Source organism: Salmo salar, chromosome 20 (assembly GCF_965601325.2).
Source record: "Salmo salar chromosome 20, fSalSal1, whole genome shotgun sequence".
NCBI classification, from domain to species: domain Eukaryota; kingdom Metazoa; phylum Chordata; class Actinopteri; order Salmoniformes; family Salmonidae; genus Salmo; species Salmo salar.
In genome coordinates this window covers 27993105-28005693 of record NC_138310.1, presented here as the reverse complement: position 1 = coordinate 28005693, position 12589 = coordinate 27993105, and the positions used below count along the sequence as shown (strand labels likewise).

At 42.7% G+C, this 12589-nt stretch overlaps 1 protein-coding gene across 1 annotated transcript in view; it reads right to left on the bottom strand.

Annotated features, from left to right (window-relative positions):
- Positions 1-6469: 6469 nt before the first annotated feature.
- LOC106580320 (sodium- and chloride-dependent GABA transporter ine) overlaps positions 6470-12589 on the bottom strand; it is a 51487-nt gene continuing 45367 nt past the window's right edge. The window contains exons 9-13 of the mRNA XM_014161202.3: positions 11220-11360; positions 10791-10890; positions 10546-10646; positions 10212-10382; positions 6470-9411 (exon numbers count right to left, since the gene is read on the bottom strand). Coding sequence (XP_014016677.1) covers positions 9301-9411; positions 10212-10382; positions 10546-10646; positions 10791-10890; positions 11220-11360 — 624 coding nt within the window. The 3' untranslated portion in view covers positions 6470-9300. The remainder of the gene's footprint in view (positions 9412-10211; positions 10383-10545; positions 10647-10790; positions 10891-11219; positions 11361-12589) is intronic.

The following is a 12589-nucleotide window of genomic DNA, read 5'->3' as shown; positions in this document are numbered from 1 at the left end:
GGAGAGGACACCTCCCATCACCATATAGCCAATAGGAAAATGTGGGTACTTGGGGTAAACCAGCTTAAAATGTCAAATGCAGCATTGATTTTCAGATACATGGAACCTCAGCCTGTAAAAGCCCATGTAAAATGTTGATATATGCATGTTGGGCTTTGCCATACATTCAAAAGTGAGCTAGCTTTGTTTTTTTCTGTCTCACATACAAACCACTCTTCTCCCTATTTACTTGGGCATACACACAACAGCATCCTCAGCAGGGACTCATGGGAATTGTCACTACAAAAGAATCTGAAGACAAAGCATTTCTTGTAGAAGGAAGGAAGTCCTAGTGAAGCCTTGATCTTTGCCCTCATTATCTGTTGGGAGGTGAGCTCTATTTTGGGCTCGGCTCGTTTGTTACCAAAACGAACACAACAACTCTTATTAAACTAAAGGGGAACGAACGAATGTACCGCAGGAGCTCACTGTTGAATCTGCATATCTGTAGAATCTGCAATCTGTAGAATCTGGTGGCAGGTAGCCGAGTGGTTAGAGCGTTGGACTAATAACCGAAAGGTTGCAAGATCAAATCCCCGAGCAGACAAGGTAAAAATCTGTTGTTCTGCCCCTGAACAAGACAGTTAACCCACTGTCATTGTAAATAAGAATTTGTTCTTAACTGACTTGCCTAGTTAGATAAATATGAATAGTTGTTATAGTTACTGTTTTAATAGGTAGAAAAGCCAAATATAAATAATGAAAAATTGCTTATTTAAAAATGCAAGATTAAAGGTGTGTAGGCCTACATGAGAACACAAGGGATCCTGGGGGATTCTTTTCAAATAAACTGAGCATAAGCTCCTGGTGTTCTGAATTCAGCCACTACCTGGCACTACAAATAGTAGAGCACCAAGTCTCAAACCAGCACCTCACCTCTCCTCCTCCACTTTGTGAACCCATGTCTCTAATTAGCACCAAGCCTTTGGTCTGGATGTTTTCTTAGCTAATTGCACTTCTCATTTCTCCAAAGGTAACTGCATCCTCAAATTGCATTCCAACCAAGGAGTTTACAATTAATTGGCCATGAAAATGAACAGTGGTTATATTAACCAGCTGAGGTAAGCAATGTACTTTGTCATTTACATGGTAATTCGTACAACATCTGCTGTATGATTCTCAAACCCAAACAATGTTTCCCATAGAAAAAAAAATGTAGAAAAAAAGTGTCACATACACCAGATAGGTGCAGTAAAATGTGTTGTTTCACAGGGTCAGACATTGTAGTACAACACCCCTGGACCATATTAGGGTTAAGTGTCTCGCTCAAGGGCACATCAACAGATTTCTCACCTTGTCGGTTCAGGTATTCGAACCAGCGACTTTTCGCAACCTCAACTGGTGTTGTACATGGAAAGAACAAGTCAGATGATGACATCAATTTACCTCCCCCTCCATGTCCAAACTGTCAGATATATTTGTTTCCAAAGGGTCAAGGGCTGAAATGTGACATCAGAACATGGATTCATCGGTCAGCGCCACATCAACAGCCTCACTCACTCTGCCAACAGAAAGTCCCTGACATTTGCGTTAGTCCAGCAAATGGTTTGCTCTTTTGAAGGACAAGAAAATAAATTGAGATGAATTGCCTTTGCCATCGGAGATTAGGGGAGCATCACAAACAAATAGGAGATAATAAAAGGAAGGCTCTTTCAATCATTTAATGTTCTTATCTTTATAGTTTAGCTACAATTGGACACATCATTGTCAACACAGACCCAAGCCTCAACATTGTAACTAACAGCATATCAATGTAGCCATACTATCTCTCAGCAAACCGTATGGCTTATCACATTGTAGATCTGAAATGCCATGATGATCCCCAGCCACAACAACCACCCCCAAATTCACATCTTAACTGACATTTGTAAATGTTTCTAAATAATGATTTAGTGAACATTAATTTAATCATTCTAAATGTATGTTTTTATAGTATTTATTTTATTATCCTTATTTTGAACATAATCATTCACCATAATGGCAAACATACAGAATGAGTGAGAGAATACACTGTAGCAATGCTGCTCTGCCTCTGTAAGTCTTTCATTTCCCATGATTGCTGATCTCGTCTTTCACAGGCACTGAACCCTGTTCGGCACACAAACACAGTGCTTCTCAAATACCTGCAGTGTTGTTGGGAATCTGAGGCCATGCTAATCAGATGGGCCGAGAGGCTGAGAAAGCGGATGTGCTCTGCTTTTCTGTCAAATGACTCTTCCCCCCCCCCTTGCCTTTAGAGCGAGTGTTTATTTCCACTGCAGAGGTCAGCCAAGGCCTGGAACCGCTTCAGTTTTCGATTCTCTCTCTGCCTGCCTATCCCTGCCTGTCTTCCCACTCTGATGAAACTTTATTGATCAGAATGGAAACGGAGAAAACAAATCCATTAGGTCTAAATTGTTTCTGAAGTATTCAAGAATACCAGTGTGCTAATTGATTTTTTCCTCCCAGATGCCGCTCCACTTTTACCAGAGGCCCATCGTTTAACAAACCTCCTCTTCCATCACACCAGACAGACCCACATACACTACTGTCCACCCTTTCCTGCCCATGAATTTACTGCCCCATTGGCTGCATAAGTCTATGGCCATTGATCTAGCAGCCCCGCCAGCAGTAATTTAGTGACTGCCATACATTTATGTCACGAAGGGGGCAGGAAGGAAGGGAATATCGATCACATTGCAGGCCTATGGTACTGACCCTGCGCACTGCTCCACTGTGAGGCTAATTAACTACCCACCTCCAAAGGCACTACAGTCAAATAGGCTCTGCTCTGACTCCCGCTCTCCTTTGCTCTCCATGCACAGATCTGTCCCTGTGGGATTCCTGCAGTGTTTTATTTTTTTATTTTTTTTTCACCTTTATTTAACCAGGTAAGCTAGTTGAGAACAAGTTCTCATTTGCAACTGCAACCTGGCCAAGATAAAGCGTAGCAATTCGACACATACAACAACAGAGTTACACATGGAATAAACAAAACATACAGTGAATAATACAGTACAACAAAAGAAAACAAAAAGTCTATATACAGTGAGTGCAAATGAGGTAAGTTAAGGCAATAAATAGGCCATGGTGGCGAAGTAATTACAATATAGCAATTAAACACTGGAATGGTAGATGTGCAGAAGATGAATGTGCAAGTAGAGATACTGGGGTGCAAAGGAGCAAGATAAATAAATAAATACAGTATGGGGATGAGGTAGGTAGGTAGATGGGCTGTTTACAGATGGGCTATGTACAGGTGCAGTGATCTGTGAGCTGCTCTGACAACTGGTGCTTAAAGCTAGTGAGGGAGATATGAGTCTCCAGCTTCAGAGATTTTTGCAGTAGGTTCCAGTCATTGGCAGCAGAGAACTGGAAGGAAAGGCAGCCAAAGGAGGAAATTGGCTTTGGGGGTGACCAGTGAGATATACCTGCTGGAGCGCATGCTACGTGTGGGTGCTGCTATGGTGACCAGTGAGCTGAGATAAGGCGGGGCTTTACCTAGCAAAGACTTGTAGATAACCTGTAGCCAGTGGGTTTGGCGACGAGTATGAAGCGAGGGCCAACCAACGAGAGCGTACAGGTCGCAATGGTGGGTAGTGTATGGGGATTTGGTGACAAAAACGGATGGCACTGTGATAGACTGCATCCAGTTTGTTGAGTAGAGTGTTGGAGGCTATTTTATAGATGACATCACCGAAGTCGAGGATCGGTAGGATGGTCAGTTTTACGAGGGTATGTTTGGCAGCATGAGTGAAGGATGCTTTGTTGCGATATAGGAAGCCAATTCTAGATTTAATTTTGGATTGGAGATGCTTAATGTGAGTCTGGAAGGAGAGCTTACAGTCTAACCAGACACCCAGGTATTTGTAGTTGTCCACGTATTCTAAGTCAGAGCCGTCCAGAGTAGTGATGCTGGATGGGCGAGCAGGTGCGGGCAGTGATTGATTGAATAGCATGCATTTAGTTTTACCTGCGTTTAAGAGCAGTTGGAGGCCACGGAAGGAGAGTTGTATGGCATTGAAGCTCATCTGGAGGTTAGTTATCACAGTGTCCAAAGAGGGGCCAGAAGTATACAGAATGGTGTCGTCTGCGTGGAGGTGGATCAGAGAATCACCAGCAGCAAGAGCAACATCATTGATGTATACAGAGAAGAGAGTCGGCCCGAGAATTTAACCCTGTGGCACACCCATAGAGATTGCAAGAGGTCCGGACAACAGGCCCACCGATTTGACACACTGAACTCTATCAGAGAAGTAGTTGGTAAACCAGGCGAGGCAATCATTTGAGAAACCAAGGCTGTCGAGTCTGCCAATAAGAATGTGGTGATTGACAGAGTCGAAAGCCTTGGCCAGGTTGATGAATACGGCTGCACAGTAATGTCTCTTATCGATGGCGGTTATGATGTCGTTTAGGACCTTGAGCGTGGCTGAGGTGCACCCATGACCAGCTCTGAAACCAGATTGCATAGCGGAGAAGGTACGGTGGGATTCGAAATGGTCGCTAATCTGTTTGTTAACTTGGCTTTCGAAGACCTTAGAAAGACCGGGTAGGATAGATATAGGTCTGTAGCAGTTTGGGTCTAGAGTGTCACCCCCTTTGAAGAGGGGGATGACCGCGGCAGCTTTCCAATCTTTGGGAATCTCAGACGATACGGAAGAGAGGTTGAACAGGCTAGTAATAGGGGTTGCAACAATTTTGGCTGATCATTTTAGAAAGAGAGGGTCCAGATTGTCTAGCCCGGCTGATTTGTATGGGTCCAGATTTTGCAGCTCTTTCAGAACATCAGCTATCTGGATTTGGGTGAAGGAGAAATGGTGGTGGGTTGCTGTGGAGGGTGCCGGGCAGTTGACCGGGGTAGGGGTAGCCAGGTGGAAAGCATGGCCAGCCGTAGAGAAATGCTTATTGAAATTCTCAGTTATAGTGGATTTATCGGTGGTAACAGTGTTTCCTAGCCTCAGAGCAGTGGGCAGCTGGGAGGAGGTGCTCTTATTCTCCATGGACTTTACAGTATCCCAAAACTTTTTTGAGTTAGTACTACAGGATGCAAATTTCTGTTTGAAAAAGCTAGCCCTAGCTTTTCTAACTGCCTGTGTATATTTGTTCCTAACTTCCCTGAAAAGTTGCATATCACGGGGGCTATTCGATGCTAATGCAGAACGCCACAGGATGTTTTTGTGCTGGTCAAGGGCAGACAGGTCTGGAGTGAACCAAGGACTCTATCTATTCCTAGTTCTACATTTTTTTAAGTGGGGCATGCTTATTTAAGATAGTGAGGAAGGCACTTTTAATGAATAGCCAGGCATCATCTACTGACGGGATGAGGTCAATGTCATTCCACGATACCCCGGCCAGGTCGATTAGAAAGGCCTGCTTGCAGAAGTGTTTTAGGGAGCGTTTGACAGTAATGAGGGGTGGTCATTTGGTCGCAGACCCATTACGGTTGCAGGCAATGAGGCAGTGATCGCTGAGATCTTGATTGAAAACAGCAGAAGTGTATTTGGAGGGCGAGTTAGTTAGGATGACATCTATGAGGGTGCCCGTATTTACGGATTTGGGGTTGTACCTGGTAGGTTCATTGATAATTTGTGTGAGATTGAGGGCATCAAGCTTAGATTGTAGCATGGCCGGGGTGTTAAGTATGTCCCAGTTTAGGTCACATAGTAGCACGAGCTCAGAAGATAGATGGGGGGCAATCAATTCACATATGGTATCGAGGGCACAGCTGGGGTCAGAGGGAGGTCTATAGCAAGCGGCAACAGTGAGAGACTTGTTTCTGGAAAGGTGAATTTTTAGAAGTAGAAGCTCGAATTGTTTGGGTAGACTTGGATAGTAATAAAGAACTCTGCAGGCTATCTTTGCAGTAGATTGCAACACCGCCCCCTTTGGCAGTTGTGTGCAATAAAACATTCTCAAATGAAGAATGGAAATGGGTTGTGCTTAATTATGCCAATAATTCTTCAAAATGACTAATCAGATAAATTAAAAATAAGATTTGGTGAGTGCATAAATGCAAGCAGGAAAGCAGATACATTCAGCTGTCTGTTTGCATGCCACATTATAACAATAGTATACAATATTTGTCTAAAGTGCTGAACTAGTTTCTGAGGTAGGGTATACTATAGGATTACGGTCTGCTAAAAATGTGTAATGAGCGTATTCATACTAGTTGGTAGTTATCACCTCCTGTATACAAGTGACTAAAACAGCTTGAGTGAGTTTTTAGGAATACCACAACTAAAAAATGCTACATTTTCAAAATTGTATTAACATAAGCTGATGTACATAGAAATGCTTGTTAAGAATAATCATAGACATTTGTACTGGCCTGTATGGCAATATGCCCCTGGGCTGCATATTATTACTGTCTGTACATTGCTGCCATCTACTGTTAAATTATGCTCTTCAGAACGGACACATTGATGAATTGAAAGGGCTCGTAAAAATCAAACATATTTAACAATAATCTTTATTTGACACAAATAGCTCTGCGTGATAAACAGGTATTATGAATCTAATTTTCTTTTTCAACGTTTCAAATAAAAAAAAAAGTCAAACAGGAAGTACACTTTAAACAAGATACACGTAAATAAAAAGAAATTATTTTATGCTAAATCATTTTTAAGAAGGAGAAAGCTATTTTAAAAGCGTAATATGAGCATAAACATTTCTACCAGTATAGTACCACCACCATGGAGAACTTAATGGAGAAATAGTAACAGTGTGTTTGTTATTTCATATACCATTTTGTTTGATACAACAACAAAAAACATTTGAAAATAAATAAAATGTATAAAATATTTGGTTTGAATGTATGAGAACAATGAATAAAAACAACCAGCAGCAGTAACCCTGCATTTTGTGACACAACCATACAATTGCATAGAATAACAAGAGTGTATTAGGCATGATTATATTTTTAACCCCTTATTGTGGTTTGTGCAATGGTAGAAATAGATGATTGGCATCATAAACTAATTAGTCAAAACTAAATGTTGTTTGACAAACAGACACAAAATGCATCTAAACAGCTCACTAATTGGGAATTTGATCTTGTTTTATATCAAAAGAGAGTTAACACTAAATTATAATTGTGTGAATTTTTTTATGATCCTTAAAATGGGTCGGTGATAATCCCTATGATATATTTTTGGTATTTTCATCAAATATTGACAATCCAAAATCAATATTTTTGATACATGGCACTTGTGGCAAACGTATCTTCACTTCGTCACATATTTATGTGACCCCTCAAATGACCCCATTGTATTTATTTCATACATTTTACCATCTAAATCATGTCAAATCATATTTATTTCTTTGAGCCTTTCAGTCCGATAGTCGATGACAATTCCAATGTCAATTGGATTTTTTAATGACAAAAGGCACTCCTTGTAAAGCTGAAATCCAATTGTCATTGTTGTAACAAACACGAAGACACACAACTGAGGCACAAACTGTGGCAGAAAAAGTAAAATAGAAAACTCCAACCAGAACCCCAAAACTTCAAAGTCCATTCAAGTGTAAAAACTGCTGATGAATGATGTCAGAACATTGGACTCTCCCCACTAACGGATGTCATAGCAGCACTGCAGTGGTTTCCCTCCTCACAGTTAACCTCTATACATTTAATTGCATGTATATTTTTTACCTTTATTTAACTAGGCAAGTCAGTTTTAAGAACAAATTCTTATTGACAATGATGGCCTACCGGGGAACAGTGGGTTAACTGCCTTGTTCAGGGGCAGAACGACAGATTTTTACTTTGTTGATCAATATTCACCTGAGCCCCATCTGACCTCACGGTGAGTAAAAACCGTGGCCACAAGGTGACGATGTTGATTCAATGTGGACCTTAGTCCATGAAATCGGTCTGATGAAAGGGAAAAGGTTTGTTTTCTCACTGATTTGCCTAGCCATCATTTGTTGCATTGAGCGGCCACCTATTGGTTGTAACTATGGATGCTTCATCGGTCTAAGGCTGAGCTGAGCAGATCAGTGTGTCATTTTGTCGGATGATATGAAATATGCCGCTATCGCGTGTGTGTGTATTGGCTACATTGGTTTTTACATTTGGTGAAAATTGTTTGTCAATTTAAGTTGGGAGACACAATATGTTAGGTCCAGCAGGGAGAAGAGCTGGTTGAAGAGATTACCAGAGGGACGAGTTGTCCTCCAGAGTTTATAGTCTTGTGGCATGATGAATATGATGTTTTACCATATCATAATCAGGGGTGAAAGTAAGGCAGTACGGCGTCCTGGCAAATTAAATAGTGGGGGTACGCCGTACTAGTAAAACGTGAGCCTATTACACCATTATTTAACATTACTGCATGTCAGCAGCATGAACAATTTGCGAATTGACTTGAAACTGGGTGGTATATGCGCCAAATTTGCATTGTGGTTTGAGGAGAACACTTAGCCTCCACTTTGTAAAGGCGGAGATGAGTGGGGGAGACGCACACGGAAAAGGCGGAGATGAGTGGCGGACACTGAGGAGCTCAAGGATAACAGTTAATGCATCAATTCAGGCTACAAGTGTAGGCCTAATGACAATCACAGAATGTCAGTACAACACACGTAGATGTTTTATAACAGATGTCTCTTTCCATTCATCAAATTGCGGTTGCACAGTACACTGTTGGGTTTGGAATGATGAATGTGCCTGCGTGGGTAGCCTACAAGAGCGCCGTTGTTAAGTGATTGTTTGACAATCAGATGAAAACGTTGTGTTTATGCCACATTAAAAGGCATAGGCGGCGTGTCCAAAAGGCCATGGGAAGCTAAGCTTTCCCTAAAGTAAATGTAATTAAATTGTCAAAATGATATAGCCTAATTAGCTTGATCCTGTCAGTACAAAAATGTATAAAATCATTCAAAATAGGCTACACCAGAAAGCATGATTTGGCCACAGAGAATCAATAGCTTCTAAAAAAAAGCTGTTGATTGTTTTAAATTGCATAGCCTACAGTCGGAAGGGCCAGCAATTTGGGCAGCGAGCGCTGCAAATACCAAATAGGCTAGATTATTGTTGAGTTGCAACTGTCAGTGAAAAGCAGAGACCCAGCCAGGCATATCGCAATATTTAAAAAATACTATCATCGTTTTTATTAATATGTTTGTAAGTGTCAGAGTAGGCTACCCTGTAATGTTTGTAGTATAAAAAAGAGTATGTGTGAGCACTTGCGTATCCAGTACCTGTAAGGCAATAAAGTGCTTCAGGGCAAGGACATATCATGGCACTTGAAGTACCACTTTGAGACACAGTGCTTTTGTCCCTGTTCACAGAGGAGTGATAAAGACAACAGACTCCGGTATGTCCACTCTCTGCTTCTCTGGTAGATGGTTGACGGGGTCCAACTCTATTGTAGGAGTCATTGCTGTTTTTATCCTCTGGGGGCACAGAGAATTGATAAAAGAAGAGGTTCAGAGTCACATACATAGTTTAACTTCTATGGTTTCTGCCAATGCCCAGAACATATTTATCATGCATTTAGTTATTTATATGACTGCCATGTGGGATAAATGTACAGTATCAAATATATGTCTGTCTCTCTTCGTCTCCTCTCCCAGAGGACCGGAGCCTTAGGACCGTGCCTCAGGACTATTTGGCCTGACGACTCATGGATGTCCCTGTCCACAGTCCCATCGGTCGGGCTATGGAACCCTGACCTGTTTCACCGGACATGCTTCTCTCTCTCTCTTGTGAAAAGCAAACACATTTACTCCTGGTGTGTTGAACTGCTGCACCCTCTATAACCACTGTGGTTATTATTTCACCCTGCTGGTCACCTATATACATTTGAACATCTTGAAGATCTGTCCTTAATGACCATATAATCTCCACCCGGCAATGGCAGAAGAGGACTGGCCACCCCTCGGAGCCTTGTTCCTCTCTAGGTTTCTTCCTAGGTTTCTGCCTTTATAGGGAGTTTTTACTAGCCACCGTGCATCTGCATTGCTTGCTCTTTGGGGTTTTAGGCTGGGTTTCTGTAAAGCACAACTGCTCATGTAAAAAGGGCTTTATAAAATACATTTGATTTATTGATTTGTGAGTGTGTGCATGACTGTGTGTGTGTATATGCGTGAGTACCAGTATACTTGTTCATTATGTATGCACGATGCTAAAACAGTATCTGTGATCTAAAAGTATGTATCAGTATGCGTGTTTGGTTTACTGAACGGATGCTCACCTGCATCAGTGTGCCCTTATTTGTGCAGATCTCGTGCAGGGCTCCCAGGGGGATCCAAATGATGGAGACCAGGGAGATTCCCCAGCCCACCACCTCTGCCCAGACAGGGTATGTGTATGACTTCCCATAGCGAGCGGGCGTGTACTGGACGATGCTGGAGATCAGAATGCACTGCAGGGGAGGTTACACATGGATGAAACCTCTAATACAACGAATGGATGATTAAGTCTTAGGTACGGCTATCACTACTACAAAAAGTAAAAGCAACAACTACAAACCACAACAAATCCTCATCACCATCATTAAAAAGACATGAGTTAGCCATAGCACTCACCAGGACCAGCACAGGGGAGAAGAACATCCAGCAGGAGCGGAAATAGATGTTGGGAGCCTTTCCCAACATCCTCTTGATCACGATGGTCATCCGCCGCAGTCCTGCAATAACACATTGCATGAAATACTTATATTTACTCTGAGACATACATACTGTCTATAAAGCAAAGTGTTTTATTTTCTTGTATAAATACACAATAGGCTGTTGAGTTTCATCATAAGGGGAGAGAAGGTGCAGGGTATTACCGAAAACCCAGCAGACAGCGAGGACCTCAAAGAAGGCCAGGAATGTGAGAGACACCACAGCAGTGTAGTGGTCCATCAGCTGGAACACGTACATTCCCCCCTGTATATGTGTGTGTGTGTGTGTGTGTGTGTGTGTGGTGGGGGGGGTACGAGAGCGGGAGAGAATGAGAAAGGTTTAATTATAAAAAGGTTAATTTCCTGACTGCATCTTGTTCTCAATTTACTGGGGGAAAAGCAACCCACTCCACCGGACAGAGAATCAGCTGGTCAACCATGCACTAATTACTGGCTGTATGTGTCTTAGTCATCTACTGATAGAAACCAAAATAAAACAGGTCCAAACATAAGTATACGGTCTCATTCTGAGAAAGAGGAGAGGGCAGGGCGTTACCCGATGGATAGTAATAATATCTGACAGGATCACCTTACCTTAGTGATGTGAGGAATGCCTAGAAGAAAGCCAATAACACAGACAGCCAGAACGATGATCTCCTGTCTCTTCAGGACACGCAGCACCTTGGGGCCACAGCCGTCCATTATGGACGTCACTGCCACCTCCACCATAGCAAACTGCAGAGCAAAGTACAGTGGGGAAAGTGAACTGAGCAGTTGTGCAAGTTGAGGCTGCTCTAAAGTTGCCCCAGGTGATTTATTTTTCTGAAAACAACAAAACAAAGGAATTCCACTAGGCCTATCCTATCCCCATTGTTTAAGCGAAAGACAGACAATTTCTGGCATTTATGGCAGCCAGGCAAGTTGAGCCTACTCTGTGGTTGTTCCATTAGGCAGGGGATAAAAAAAATAGTAAAAATTAAAACAACCAAACAGCAAAAAATTCCTGTAGCCTAAAATATCTACACAGAAGCGTCTTTTTTTAACCTGCTACACTGGAAGCGCAACTTTTGGTCAGGGCGTGGAGAGCGGGACACTTTATTTTATTGCTCTCACAGGGGGATTTACTTTACAAGCGGTAGTCACCTACCAAGAAAACTAGGTAGGGCTAGGTATCAACAGAAAAGTAAAGTGGAGCGCGAGCTCTGCTTTCTATAGATGTGCGCCATGCCCAACATGTGATTTCCATGAATCTTATTGGTCAAGACACACACAGGACATGTGCTACTAATTGTGCTCAAATTTACAAATTATGAGGCAAATCAGTCCCAAAAAAAACAGGTCTACTTTGTCCCTGTTTTCAACGCTTTTACACCAAAAAGTGTATTAATGGGCCTCCCGAGTGGCATAGCGATATAAGGCACTGCTCCACAGCGCTTGAGGCGTGACTACAGACCCGGTTTCGATCCCAGGCTGTGTCACAGCCGGCCATGCCCAGGAGAACCATGAGGCGGCGCACAATTGGCCTAGCGTCGTCCGGGTTAGGGGAGGGTTTAGCAGGCCGGGATCTCCTTGTCCCATCGCGCTCTAGCAACTCCTTGTGGCGGGCCAGGCGCCTGCAAGCTGACTTCGGTCGCCAGCTGGACAGTGTTTCTTCGACACATTGGTGTGGCTGGCTTATGGGTTAAGCGAAGAGTTTGTCAAGAAGCAGTGCGGCTTGGCAGGGTCGTGTTTCGGAGGACACATGGCTCTCGACTTTCGCCTCTCCTGAGTCCGTAGGGGAGTTGAAGCGATAGGACAACACTAACTACCAATTGGATGTCATGAAATCAGGGAAAAAAAGTACAAAATAAAATAAAAAGGGTATAAAACTAAATAAAAAGTGGTGGAGCAAATGCCCTGCTCGCCACACGTTTGCCGGCGGCCCTGCTTCCTCTCTTCCCTCATCTGTCAGCCGAGCAGTTAAG